Source organism: Crotalus tigris, unplaced genomic scaffold (assembly GCF_016545835.1).
Source record: "Crotalus tigris isolate CLP2741 ecotype Arizona unplaced genomic scaffold, ASM1654583v1 scf7180000019700.414542, whole genome shotgun sequence".
Classification (NCBI taxonomy): Eukaryota; Metazoa; Chordata; class Lepidosauria; order Squamata; family Viperidae; genus Crotalus; species Crotalus tigris.
In genome coordinates, this window is record NW_024097669.1 from 244,452 (window position 1) to 259,869 (window position 15,418).

Below are 15,418 nucleotides of genomic sequence, written 5' to 3' on the forward strand. Positions count from 1 at the left end.
CGACTACATGGCAGAGTTACAGGCGATCCATCGATTGGTGCAGTGACAGTTAGAGAAGGCCAAGGCTGACTATAAAAGGTTTGCTGATAGGTCAAGGTGGGATACGCCTCCACTAACAGTGCGAGATCAGGTATGACTGTTCACCAGAAACCTACTGTCAACCCGGCCAGCCAAGAAATTAGGCCAACAATATTTAGGACTGTTCCCAATCAAGGCTGTCATCAATCCGGTCGCCTATCGCTTAACTCTGCCACGTTCCTTACAGGTACATCCGGTCTTTCACTGGTCTCTGTTGGTCCCTGAGCAACCGGTGTGTCCACTTCGCCGAGCCGAACCTCCCCCACCAGAACGTGATGGAGGCAGTGCTCCTGAGTACGAGGTCACCAGCATTCGGGACTCCCATTGGGTGAAAGGTCACTTTCAGTACCTGATTGAATGGAAAGGCTACGGACTGGAGGAGTTCACCTGGGAGGATGCGACCACCGTTCAAGCTTCTGCCTTGGTGACCGCCTTTAATGAACAATTCCCATCCCGACCGCATCCGGATCGGCAGACCGGAAGGGCCCTGCGGTGCGGGATATTGTTGTGATTCCATGCCAGCCTGTGTTCCCAACAGCTGAGTCGGGGGACTCTGAGGAGGAGATGGAGGAAGCATTTGGAGGGCCATCAGGGTCAGAGGGAGGCTCTGATGAATTACAAGACTCACGGTCTGATGAAGAGCCTTGGCCCCTTCAGTCGTGTTACGGATGAAGCTCAGCTGTGTGGGGAGATTGAGTCAGATTTGGAGGATTCACAGCTGATGGACATGATTGAACAGATCAGCTAGAACAGATCAGCGGCAGTCAATACGACAACTCCAGGGGAGGAGAAGGCATTGAGAAGTCACGCCTTGGGACTGCTTTAAAAAGGGAAGGTGTGAGCAGTGCTGGTTGCTGAAGGCAACCGTTTGTAAAGAACTTCCAAGGATCACGATCTGTTTTGTTTTATCAGTGAATTTCTTGTTTAAACTTCTGCTCTGTTTGCTTTTGTAACCAATTATTTGTTAGGAAAGTATTCTGTGTTTTTTGTTTTGGAGAAAAATTTATCAGGACTCTTTTGGAAATAAAAAGAGGTTGGTTTTCTCAGACTGCTGCTTAAGAGGGGTTTGTTCTTGTGACGTAACAAGGACGGACGTAGGCTGGGACAGAACAGTTTGCCTTCAGCTGAACCCCCTACTATTATGGAGCAGCTATATGCTGAGAATGCCCAGCTCTCCCAGCAGCTGGCTTTGTTATCAGCCCAAGTGGCTCAGCTCCAAGCACACGTCCCTGCTGCTCCACCACCCAGGAGAAAATGCCAAGTTGCAATGCCGGACAAATTTGATGGCAATCTGGACATGTTTCCTGTTTTCATGGGACAATGCCAGCTATTTATCAGTGTGAGAGTTGCTGATTTCCCCATTGACCGTGATAAAGTGGGGTTTATGATAAGCCTCTCTCTGGTGCTGCAGCTCATTGGGGCAAACCCCTGCTAGCCCAACCTAGTCCATTGGTGGACAACTTTGTGGGTTTTGTGATGACATGCGGATGATGTACGAGGACCCCATCAAGACCCAGACAACTAGCTGACATTTGAAAGCTCTGAGGCAGGGCCGACGTCCCCTGCAAGGCTATATCAGCGAATTTTGGCTGCTTAGCCAGGATTTAGCCTGGAATGAGGCTGTGCTCATGGACACTTGGACTGTTTAAGAGGGGTTTGTTCTTGTGACGTAACAAGGACGGATGTAGGCTGGGACAGAACAAAGAGAAGGATGAGGGGGGACATGATAGCAGTGTTCCAATATCTCAGGGGCTGCCACAAAGAAGAAGGAGTCAAGCTATTCTCCAAAGCGCCCGAGGGCAGGAGAAGAAGCAACGGATGAAAACTAATCAAGGAGAGAAGCAACCTAGAACTAAGGAGAAACTTCCTGACAATTAACCAATGGAACAACCTGCCTCCGGAAGCGGTGAATGCTCCAAGACTGGAAGTTTTTAAGAAGAGACTGGACAGCCATCTGTCCAAAATGGTGTAGGGTTTCCTGTCTGAGCAGGGGGTTGGACTCGATGACCTCCAAGGTCCCTTCCAACTTTATTATTATTATTATTATTATTATTGTTTTTGTTGTTATTGTTAAAAACAGATCAAACCTTTTTTCTTTCTTTGATAAGGTGATTAAATTAGTGGGTCACTGTGTACATAGTGTACTTGGACTTCAGTAAAGCATTTGACCAAGTAGACCACAGCCTATTGATAAGATTAAAAAAACGTAGGATAACAGTACCACCACAGATGGGTTTGCAGTTTGCTGACCAACTGCACCTTACATTAGTATGAGTCAAAAATGTGCTACAGCTGCCAAAAAAGGCTAATGCATCATCAGAAGGATAATATCAAGATAACAAGAAGTGAAAATCTCACTTTATATTGCTCTAGTGAGGTAACACTTGGAATACAGTATACTATTCAGGTATCACAATACAAAAAAGATACTGAGAGCTTGGAAGGTGCATATAGAAGAGCAATGAAGATGATAATGTGTCTGAAGGCTAAATTGCATGAAGAATGTTTGAGGGAGCTAAATATGTCTCACTATTAAATAGAAGGATTGGGGGAGACATGGTAACTATCTTCCAGTTCTTGAAAAACTGTCATAGAGAAGAATGGATTGTGTTAGATCTACCATCAAACCACTTCAGCCCTGCTTCATTTTGTTTTGCTGACAGCCAGCCATAAAATGTGGGAAAGGGGAATGGGAAGATAGAGAGCAGAGATGACTGGAACCAGAGGTACCATCTAAGGACGATGGCTGAAAGATTCAAAACACAAGTCTGGGAATGGAATCGAAATGCCCATCCAAACAGGTGCCAAAATGTGGAAATCTTAACAAAATACCTGATTTAATAGACACCACCAAGATGACCAACGGGGGAGGGTCTGGGAGAAGGGAAAATTACCTGGGTTATGTGGGAAATCCTCAGATCTGGCTTTGCTACACTGTAATTACTTGGCTTCAGTAAAAGTATACATTTTGCTACAAATGAAGTTAAGGGTCTTTCTTTCCTGAATGTCTAGGCTTGGATAGGTGTGACAGATTGACTTATTCCACAGTACACTAGAGGACAAGAAGTAATGGGTGGAAGTTTGTTAAAGAGAGATCCAACCTAGAAGTAAGGAGAAATGTTTTGATAGTGAGAACTATTAATCAATGGAATAGCTTGCCTCTTGGATCTGTGGGTGCTCCATCCTTGGAGATTTTCAAAAATAGATTGGACAATAGACTGGGATGGTATAAAGTCTCTTGCCTTGAGCAGGTAGTTGGATTAGAAACCTGTTAGATCCCTTTAAGACTTATGATTCTATGTTCTATGATTTTGGGTGATCAACTTGCAGAGTTTTCTTATTTGTCAAGATTCCAAATGTCAACAATTACCAGTTTATTTCCTGTGATTTACATGAGAACATCAATCAAATGATAATTAAGCCACAGAAATACACTCACTATCTTCCATTAACAATAAACTGATAATTTATAGAGGTTCTCATACTCTTGTCACACACAAAATATATAGCTTTGGATTATTTTCCTCCATAAATGAAATAATTGAAAATAATATATTTTGGATTCATTTAATGGTGTTCTCTTTACCTAGTTTTAAATAAGTGTACAGAGAACAGGCCAAGCTTTAGATCACATTTACAGAAAATATTGAAAATACAAAAGTCACAAACTTAAGTTACAAACTTAATCATCATTGTATCTGATTCTTCTAAGATAGAGGAAGAGCAGTAATATGAAAATATGGAGTTTCTTATAATATCTAAGCAATCACAAGTAGGCGGGACTAGAATTAGAAAGATGATCTTCTGATCCTAGTAGATGATCAGCTAAAAATGTTGGTGCTGCCTATAACAGCAATTGGTTAAATCAATACAGTTCATGAAGCCAAAAGAGGAAACAGAATGTGTCCTGGAGGAGAATTTCTAAAAATATACCCAATTTTAAATTGAAAATATCAGGATTCACTCTGAATTCCTTTTTTGCCAAATGAACAAACTGACTCCAAGATTACAATATTTATAGTCGTTGTTGACATGAGAAGGAATATACTGTATAATTCATGTCAACACAAGTTGTAAAGCAAACACTATGCATATGCTAGATACATGCTAAATAGACATGATTAATTTGGTTCTATGATATATCGGTCAGAGTATGAATAAAAATATACAGTAATCCCATTTCACAGTCTAGGATATTTATTAATGAATACACATAAAATTGTGTAAGTTATAGATTGCCAGTATTAAAAAAAAAACTGACTAGAAAGCAATAAATGCTGTTTATTCATTCTAGATAATCTCTAGATCAGGGTTAGCCAATTAATTTTCCGAAGAGACCACATGAGAAACTGGAAAGTTGTGGAGGGTCACCACTTAGCTCACCCTGCCTTCTACCAATGCCAATGCCCCAACCACTCCTGTCTTGCCCCCGCTGGCACCTGTTGCCCAATGCTGATGCTGCAGGCCAGACATGGGTAGCTAAAGAACCAGATGTGGCCTCCAGATGTAATATGCTCTAGATAATTTCGAATTTGAATCTTGATTCAAAATTGATATTGTAAAATTTAAATTATTTATTTAAACTCAACTACTTCAAAACAGAAACATATAGCTTAACTCAGGGGTCTCCAACCCCTGGTCTGTGGACTGGTACCGGTCCATAGCATGCCAGCAAGTGGGCCGCACAAACAAGCTAAAGCTCCATCCTCGGGATGCAGGTAGTATTCAAAACCACACCCCCTCTGGTCTGCAGAAAAATCTATCTCCGTGGCACCGGTCCCTGGTGCCCAAAAGGTTGGGGACCTCTGGCTTAACTCTAAGAAAAGTACAATAATTAACCAGACTACTCTCCAACAATAAGATAATTAATAAAATCATCTTCAAATTGAACAATGGACAGTTTTCTTAATAACAATGTATAAATGATTTATTATTACCTTCTTCAGCACATTTCCCCCCAATTTCTTATTGTTCTGATATTCCCTAAAGGTCTCCCATGCAAGTTTTAACTAGATCCAACCTTTTTATTTTTCCAACCCAGAAAAAGTTAGCCAGGTGGTGCTGCCATCTATTGACACAATTTATTTAAATGTTCCTAATAAATATGTGTTGAATTTTTGCCTAAGTGATTTACTATGAAATAATATCCACATCTGCATATATATATTGAAAATAAATTTTAAATATTTAATGTTTGCTAGTATTTTTATTCAACCAATATTGAAAACTAATTCTAGATTCAGATATAGTAAAAATCAATCTAGCCTTACGCATGCCATTTTTGATATTAAAGATCAAAATTCAAATAATGAATTAAGATAATATCTGTTATCAATTTGAATGTGTGCATTGAACATTGAAATGAAATACACCAAGCACACATGGATATAATCTACCTTTATCAGTTGTTGTCTCTTTCAGTGTATTTCTATCTTCTGACAGGGTGTTCTATGGAAAAAAAAATGATATAAACATAATGCTTTAAATTAGAAGAAAAATATATGGTTTGCTAAAGCCTGAACTACAATTCCCAGAAACTTTCACTATTAGCCACACTGAGTTGGAGCTGTTGAAAGTTCTAATTCAGCCACATCTGGTGCACACATCAATTTTAGGAATTTTTAAACCTCTAATACAGCGGTTCTCAACCTATGGGTCGCGACCCCATTTGGGGTCGATCGACCATTTTTGGGGGGTTGCCAAAGAAGGCGATCCGCCATTTTCTCCTCTCAGGGGGCGGCGCCGCACATGCATGCCGCGCATGGGGCGGCGCCCCCATGCATGCGGCGCCGCACATGCGCAGAACATTTGTGTGACGGGGGTCGCCGTCACACAAACGTTGAGAACCACTGCTCTAATATCTATCTAAGCACTGTATTCTATATATAGATAAAATATATTTCTGTATGCTATATTTCCATTATTTATGGTGTTAGTGAAACACATGAACAGTATATTATTTTAACACTGTTAAATAACAGTGGTGTTTGTTTTAGAAAATAAAAGCATTTATGTGTGACAAAGAGAAAATGGATCTATATGCCTTTACTAATGATAGCAAAATTGCCACACTGAAACACCTAAAAAAAAATTGTAAAGGTGTATTTTTTTTTATAGACAGGTAACATACAGTTAAAGACTTCTTGAAAAATAAACTATAATCACATACTTCACACAAAGTAATATCTGAACATTTTTTCCTGCTGATATTTGTAAGAATGAGCCTAAATTCCAATGCCATGCTAAAAATAATGGGCTCTCTTATTTTCTTTCTTGTATCTTTGCTCTCTTATCGGTTTGTATCTTTAAATTATATTTTCCTTGTCTATGGAGTTTGCATGGTTCCACAAACATTTTAGCTTAATGAGAAACCAAGCTTGATTAACCAAAAATATGTTAAGACCTGTAACCAGCAGCCAATTTGTTGCCTTAGGAATACAATGGGACAAAATTGTGGAAAATGCTTTAAAATAATGTTCATTTTATAGCCATTGACTGTTTTCAATATCATGAAATAAAATATATTTCTGTAGAAATTGCACAATTGCTTAAAACATTTTTTCCATATAGAAAGCAAGCACAATACCAGATTTTTATTTATTTTCCTTACCTGAAATAAGCATTTATTTTGTAATAGGAAAAATTGGGGAAAAGGGAATTTTGATTTCCACTTCTTAGGATTATCTTTCATTTCATAAATACCTTTAGGAAGTAATAGGTTAAAATGGTAAATTGATCTACAAAAATATATAATCTACTACATCATGGAAGAAAGTAATAATACTATATATTCAACATTTGACAATCTGAGATTTTCTATTCATTCCATTTTCAGAATAAAAGCAGTGAAACTAGGCACAGGGTTTACTGTGAACTCTTTATGGTCATCAAATAATGGACCCAACAAAAGTTGACTCCATTTCTTCCTGCCAGAAAGTCAGGCTAAACTTTTGAATCTGAAAGGAACACTCCCAACTCGTTGATTTTAGTTATGAAAAAAATGATTTATATCCATCTGTGCTCCAGATTCAACAGCAGAAAAAAAAATGAACAGGCATTCTTCTAAAGCAGGGCTTTTTGACCAGTGAAACACGTACCACCAGTGGTACGCGAGCACCTGGCTGGTGCTATGCGTAGGACGGGTTGAAAAAAATGTAAAAAAAATGTTTAAAAATGTAATGTTAAAAAATGTAAAAAAAAAAGAGAAAAAAGGTGTAAAAGTGGATGAGGTGAAATGCAGCAGTGCCGCACAGGCTTATGGCAAAGTCAGCTAGAAGTGCACGTTGCCTGATTTCTACTGAGAACCCAGGATCAAAGCGCGCAGCTCCAGCTGATTGGCGGCAGCCTTGGGGGTGGCAGGCAGCCTCACAGTCTTCAGTGGAGATTCTGCTGGAGCTACACGATGCATTGCCTGGGTCCCCCACCCCCACCCATATGCCCTCATCTCCCCCAAGCGTTTTTTTACTCACCTGCTTTCAGCAGCATTCCCTTTCTCCTTCTCAGCCTTCATGTGTTTGTGAGACAAAAAAAAAGTTCCATGAGACTTTCTAACTTCTCGCGAGAAGTTAGAAAGTCTCATGGAAATTTTTTTCTTTTTTACCCACAAACACGTGGCGAAGACAGAGAAGCAAAAGGAGAAAGGGAGTGCAGCTGAAAGCAGGTGAGTAAAAAAATGCTTGCGGGAGGTGAGGGCATCTGGGCAGGGGCAAGGGCACCAACCTTATCTTGCATGGTGGTGGGAGAGTTAACGGCAGGCACGGGGGGCCCAGGAGGAGCTGCGCAAAGCAGGCGGAGGGGAGGCTGGTCAGATGTAGGTGCTGGCAGTGCAGAGGCTGATTGCATGCGCATGTGCGCAAGGCAGAGGTGCTGCCTGGGGCCAGAGGGGAGGCCGGGCAGATTGCGGGTAGCTGCGATGGGGAGGCCGATCATGCGTGTGTGCAAGGCAGAGGTGCTGCCCGGGGCCAGAGGGGAGGCCGGGTAGATTGCGGGCAGCGGCAGTGATGGGGAGGCTGATCACGCATGTGCACAAAACAGAGGTATTGCCCGAGGCCAGAGGGGAGGCCGGCAGATTGCAGGCAGTTTTCTTGAATCTGGCATTCACGGGCCCGGCCGGAGTGAAGGGGAAGCGGGATCAAAGCCGTTCTTTCAGCCACAAAGAATGTAGCCAGGGGGGATTCGCCTGGGGATTGTGCCGGCTCTTCCTCGGGGCTGGCTGCAGCAATGAATGAGCCGCTTCCCCACTCGCTGCTTTTCTCCTGGCTGTGGCTGTGTGAAACACACCAGAGGGAGTCCGGCAGCCGCAGTTCTTTCCCCACCCCCCTGCATTCCTCCCCCTGTGGAAGAACGGCAGCTGTGCTGGGCTCCCGGCTGCACCTAGCGCAACCGCAAAAGGAAAGTGATTCAGCAAAGGAACCACCATCAAAGAAATTAAAATTGAGTGATGGAGGGAGGGAGGGAGGGAGGGAGGAAGGGAAGGAAGGAAGGGACAATGGTATTCCCCCCCATAGGCATCCTGCAAGCTGAGGGAGGGAGGGATGGACAATGGAAGGGAGGGAGGGGAAGGGACAAAGAAAGAGAGAAGAAAGGAAGGAATGGACAATGGGAGAGAGGGAGGGAAGGAGGGCACCCACCCCAGTCCTACCCCCCCTCCACCAGAGACCCATGGATTCCCCCACAGGCACCTTGCAAGCTGAGGGAGGGATGGACAATGGAAGGAAGGAGGGGAAGGGAAAAGGAGGGAAGAAAGGAAGGAATGAACAAGGGGAGAGAGGGAGGGAAGGAGGGCACCCACCCCAGTCCCACCCCCTCCACCAGAGACCCATGGATTCCTCCCCACAGGCACCCTGCAACCTGAGGGCGGGAGGGATGGACAATGGAAGGGAGGGAGGGGAAGGGACAAAGAAGGAGGGAAGGAAGAAGGAAGGGACAATGGGAGGAAGGAGGGCACTCACCCCAGTCCCACTCCCCTCCACCAGAGACCCATGGATTCCCCCCACAGGCACCCTGCAACCTGAGGGAGGGAGGGATGGACAATGGAAGGGAGGGAGGGAAGGAGGAAGGGACAAAGAAGGATGGAAGGAAGGGACAATGGGAGAGAGGAAGGGAAGGAGGGTACCCACCCCAGTCCTACCCCCCTCCACCAGAGACCCATGGATTCCCCTTACACAGGCACCCTGCAACCTGAGTGATAAGCTCCCCCCCGCCATTGACTTTGTTTGTCAAAAAGTTGCAAAAGGTGATCACATGACCCTGGGACACTGTGAATGTCATAAGTATGAATCATTTGCCAAGCATCCAAATGTAAATCACATGACCCTGGGGATGTTGCAACAGTCATACGTGTGAAAAATGGTTATATGTCACTTTTTTCATTGCCATTGTAACTTTGAACAGTCACTAAGCAAATTGTTATAAGTCGAGGACTACCTATACTTTATCATTTTTTTCCTTTTTGAGGGAGGGGTCAGGTTTTTGACATTTGCTGGGCGAGTGGTGGTACTTGGATGTTGCCTTATCCTAAAAGTGGTACAATGGGTGAAAAGGTTGAAAATTCCTGTTCTAAAGCAGGGGTGTCAAACTGCCAGTCCATGGGCCGGACGCGTCACGTGGAAGCTGCGCCCACCCCATTGCCAGCAATGGCAAAACTGGCCTGATACGTTGCACGACATCACGTGACATTGCAAGTTTGACATGCCTGCTCTAAAGCAAAAACTTTCCAATTCTAAAGCACAACATTCTAAAGGACTATACCACAGGTCGGCAACCTGCGGCTCCGGAGCCGCATGCGGCTCTTTGAGCCTTCCCCTGTGGCTCCCAGCCTCCTCTGCCTTTGCAGAGAGAGACAGAGAGAGGCAATTGCGCTTCCCTGCTTCTCTCTCTCTCTCTCTCTCTCTGTGTGTGTGTGTGTGTGTGTGTTGTGTGTGTGTGTGTGTGTATATATGTGTAAAAGAGAGTGCACTCACATTGTTCTCCGAGGAGCTGAAAAGCTTACTGGGCAGAGCTCCTCCCTTTGCTGCGTCTCTGCAGGAAGCAGGAAGCAGGAAGGGCAGGAGAGAGCTAGCTAGCCCAGCTAGGCTGACTCAGGAATTCTGGGAGTTGAAGTCCATGAGTCATAAAAGAGACGAGGTTGCCTACCCCTGAGATTGTTGGAGAACAACTTGAAGCTTGCCAGGTGAGCAGCAGATGGGGGGGGGAGAAAGAGAGAGAGAGAGAGAGGGAGGGGGAGAGAGAGAGGAAAGAGAGAGAAAGAAAGAGAGTGGGGGAAGAGGAGTGGCAGACCAAGGGCAGAGAGGGAGGGAGGGAGAGAGACAGAGAGAGAGAGACCCTTTTGACATCTAAAATGAAGATAACACTGCATATATCCTTTTTTTACCTATGTGTGTATGTAATTTTATTCTCTTAAAGCATTCTCTCGGTGATCATTGTTTTAATAGTATGGATATTCCCAAGAGTCATATTTTTACTTTTATTTTTAATGTGTGTGTGTGTGTGTGTGTGTGTGTGTACACACACACACACAAACACACACACTCTCTCTCTCTCTCTCTCTCTCACACACACACACACACACACACACACTTATAATAAAGATAAAAAAGGATATATGCAGTGTTATCTTCATTTTAGATATCAAAAGGGTTTTGCGGCTCCCGGTGTTTTGTTTTTGGTGAGAAACGGGTTCAAGTGGCTCTTTGAGTGTTTTGGGTTGCCTACCCCTGGACTATACCATATATATATTATCATATTGAGTAAGATTATTGGCCATCTTCAGGTGACCAAATGGTAATTCAGTTAATCAACTGTCATTCTCTGTTACTTGGCTTTCTTCCCTATGGATGGTATTATGGGTTTTTCCCAACAGCACTCAGACAACCTATAATGTTCTAAATCGAATTCTCTGATATTAGGATATATATCTGAGATGAGGGACTCTTACTAAAGGGACAAAACTCATAATACTGTCCATAGGGACAAAAAACCAAGTACAGAGAATGACAGTTGACTAACTGTGAAGTGCCATTTGGTCACCTGAAGATGGCCAATAATGATTGTTCTCATAAAATACGAGAAGAATACAGTTGAAAGGTGTATTGTTGAAAGACTGGAACAAGTACTGTATATAAGATGTAGAGATATCCAATAATGTGCAAATAAATATAAGAAGGAATAGGCCCAGTTAAGTGAATCAAGGATTCTTATGTCTCTGTACAATATATTACATTTTCTATTCATTCTTAATAAATTCTCAATAAATTGATGCCATCAATAGTTCAGTATTTAAGAATATTCAATGAACCAGAATTCTACAGTAGTTCAATGTAGTATAAACTGATCCACTGCAGAGGATAATGAAAGAGAGATCTCATTCCAAAAACTGCATACTTTTTAAATTGTGAAAGTCTACTTCAGGATCCTTTTTAGATGATTCACTTATTTTTGCATGTTTTCTTAAATCCCATTCACATTTAGCTATAAGACGTAAGGCTGTTTCATCATCCTCATCCATTGCCAGATACTTTTTTGACATAGAATTAATATATTCAACTCTTGGATGAGTAAACCTGGAATGAGAAAATATGACATAACAGCCTAATCAAAAATTATCAAGACCAGTCCCATCAGCACTGACAGGGCAAGCCAGATATATAAAATGAGAGCAAATTCTAATAATGTTACCTAGTTTAGTGATGAAATGTCTGCAAGAAAACAATCAAGTTCAGAAAGCACTAAGGACCCCACAAATGACACAATTTAATTCAAAGCAACACACTTTTGAAATCAGATATCTGATCTGAAGTCTAATCACAAAATGTTCAAGGAACTAGAAGTACTATCCTATACTAAAATGGTAGTTTTACAGCTTAAAAAAGAAAGCAATAAAATTGAATGTGCCAATAGAAATATGTATAATAAGAACAAATGGAAAAGCTTTCTTGTTTAACACTAGAACTCAAGACTTTAAATAAAGCTGAATGCTGGGAAATCTGATGGAGATCTTTACATACATCCCATAATAAACCAATGGGGTAGCATTCCACAATTCTATAATTATTAATTTATTTTTAACAGTATTGCATTAAAAATATAAACAAAAATTATAAAAAGCGGTAAGAAAAAAGCACATAGAAAAGTGATAAATAATAAAAGAATCAGTAATTTCATAATTATTAATTCATAATTTCTATATATTATGATACTTTATGAAATTTAGATCCTGTGGTTAACATAATAAATGAAATTTGTCTAGATTTGATAAAAGAATTATTCTGGTCTCTGAAAATATATAATTCTATTTAACTTTTACAATGAAGTAATTTTAAAAGCTTTAATAATCCAGAAAACTCATTTCACAAAATTTCCAGCATTGAGTAATAATTAATTTTGCTGCCAAAAGTAAGTAAGTAACCAGCTTTTTACATTTAAATACAGTACTGGATTTTATTATTACAAGAAGATTGCATAAACTGTCTACAAATGATGGCATGACAAAGTAGCAACATTGATGCATTGGAATATCTGCAAGAATTTTCTTTTTTTGCCAGCAATGAAGAAGTGATAGGAATACAAAATCAACGAAGTTATAGAAAATGAAGAAGGTATTTATTTTTACTTTTATATACAAAATATACAATATTATAATAAAGCAAAAAATATAATAATATTAATATTATCTGGCAAAATTGGCTAATTATTGAAAGTTTAGGATCAAGACCTGAAACTTTAGAATGCATCTGGTGTAGCCCAGATAGAACACTACTGGAAGTTCTACTTTTTATTTATATTTTGTTTTATCTAGATGTAAAGTTTATCATGCTATTTTTCAATCTCAATCCAAAAGGTTTTCTAGCTTTTGCAAGTAATTTTTCAGCCAATATGGTTGGAAAACAAAAGTAGAAAAACAATCTCATTACAATGACAAGAATTCCACTAGAATTTCAGTGATGATCACCAACATTTTCAAAACTGCGCTAGTGTCATTTTTTCAATTTAATTTTTAATACCTGCTAGGTTTAATTCTTGCTAAAACTGAAGATTTCTTGAATGTATAGGCGTGATCTGAGGTAAAATGCAAGAGAGATGCTTTTTGGTCACTTTCTCTTATAGGGTTATCATCTAAAAAAAAATCCAATATGACAATTATTTACACAGATATTTTGAAAACAATATATAAATCCAAACTGGCAATTTTAATAAAATATTATTAAATATATTAATAAAATATTAAATAATATTAAGCATTATTTAATAATTTTAGAATATGTATTTCAAAAAATAAATGACAAAACAATTTTTTTTAAAAAATACATAACAATAAAGGTACTATTAAGGAATAAAACACATATGCATGTATATACACACATATATACATGCACACAAAATACTGTGCCTTTATTATTTTTATAAATAACACAGTGCACTGAATATATTCAACACAATTTCCTCCTCCTAGTTTCCCCATAACTCTATGAGATAAGTTGGGCTGAGAGAAAGTGACTGGCCTAAGGCAGAGGTCCCCAACTTTTTTGGCACCAGGAACCGGTTTCATGGAACAAAACTTTTCTATGGATTGGGGGGGGGAGGTTTCAGGATGATTTAAGTGCATTATATTTTCTAAATAAACAAACAGTAATACTTTATTTTTATTATTATTACATAGTATCAGATTAGGCCAGTGACTTTCTGCTTCTAAGAAAATAGGAAGGAAAACAGACAATCCTAAACTCAGCTGTTAGAAGTAAAGTCTTCATCGTGGTTCATCCAAGCCAAGAATAAATAAGCAAACATGGCGACTGCTTTGGGAAGAAGGTTACAGTTTATTGCAGAAAGATGGTTCTTCAGGAAAGTGCAGAGCAGAGAAGGGCTGAGCACATGGGGTAGTAGGCTTTTATACCCTCCAGCCTTGTTTGGAATAGTTTCCTGTTCCTGTGGCATGAACTTTGAGTCTGTTTCTGTGGTTTAATCCTATTATCCTATTATCATATCATATGATATGATATATTATCATATCCTGCTTCCCAGGTGATGGGGCTAATGACTCCTAGAGTTTGGGTGGGGTATGCAGATCTTCTCTTTTGTCTTCTTGATTGCTCTGGCTCCAACTTTCTGATGGTTTTACATCTGCATTTGTATGGGGCTAAAGTCTTGCTTGGGCCAGAGAGATAGATTTGGGGCCAGGTTTAGTTTTAAAAAGTCCTTTTGAGGAAAAATATATTTTTCTGCCCTTTTTAATATTTCTTTCTCTGGGCTAGCTTCCCTCACAGCCTTCCAGCAAAATAAATCAAAGACCCAGCACATTGAGGAAGTGCAGAGAAAACCATTGAGGGAGGGAGGGAGGGAGGGAGGGCGAGAAGAAACACAGTGCTTACAGGGAAATGTAGCTTTTCCCCTCTCCCCTCCCCCATTGCAAGCCTGGTAGGAATGCTCTTGACTTGCAAACTTGAGAGCTGCATGAAGGAGCATGAACACACAGACACAAACACACAAAAATGCACACACCAAATTAAACCACAAAAAGCAGGCAGGAAATTGCCAAAACATGAGGCACCTGGAGCAGCATCAAAACAAAAGCAAAAAAACTCAGTGGTCTTAGAAAAGGTGCAAACGAGAGAGAGAGAGAGAGAGAGAGAGAGAGAGAGAGAGAGAGAGAGAGAGAGAGAGAGAGAGAGAGAGAGAGAGAGAGAGAGAGAGGGAGGGAGATTCCCTTGAAGACACAGTGCTTAAAGTGAAAGATAGCTTCTCACTGCCCCTATATGCACCCTGAGAAAGCACCCTCACAAACACATACTTTGGGGGGGATCCCCCTCCAACAAGGTTTTGGAGAAGCCCCCGGTTGCAAGCTGGGCTGGCGTGCATTTTTCTTGCAAACTTGGAGACTTGTGCAAAGGGAGCACGAGCCCAGCTGGGGTGCCGGGAGGGGGAGAGGAAGAAAGTGAAGAAGAGGAGGAAGTAATAATAATAATAACTTCATTACTGTCATAAACCAGTAATAGATGTCACATTTTACAATATATTAAAAATATAGTACTGCATTAATAGTAAATAATAACATGTTCTCAGAATATTAGGGTTACTCCCTAGTTTACCTGAGTGAAAAGCCGCTAAGTATGTGAGTAAATATAATGTTCCAAAAATTATTAGATATCTCCAAAAAATTGGTACAAGTTGACGGCTATAAATCTGTAATCATTTTTTTTCTTGTGGACATTGCAGCAACATAGTATTTTGCCACTGCATGCCTGATAGAAGGGTTTGAGTCCTGGAGGAGTAAACCTACATAAAAATTTTCTGCCTTCCCTAATCTCTCTAATAAGGGGAGGATATATGCTGACCTGTAAACTTG

The 15,418-nt window shown here is 40.7% G+C and overlaps 1 protein-coding gene across 4 annotated transcripts in view; it reads right to left on the reverse strand.

Moving 5' to 3' along the window:
* LOC120317578 (centrosomal protein of 72 kDa-like) overlaps positions 1-15,418 on the reverse strand; it is a 261,314-nt gene that overhangs the window by 198,585 nt on the left and 47,311 nt on the right. For all 4 annotated transcript variants that reach the window (XM_039364264.1, XM_039364266.1, XM_039364263.1 and 1 more), the window contains 4 exons: positions 13,080-13,191; positions 11,461-11,639; positions 6,689-6,780; positions 5,475-5,526 (listed from right to left, as the gene is read on the reverse strand). In XM_039364264.1, coding sequence (XP_039220198.1) covers positions 5,475-5,526; positions 6,689-6,780; positions 11,461-11,639; positions 13,080-13,191 — 435 coding nt within the window. The remainder of the gene's footprint in view (positions 1-5,474; positions 5,527-6,688; positions 6,781-11,460; positions 11,640-13,079; positions 13,192-15,418) is intronic.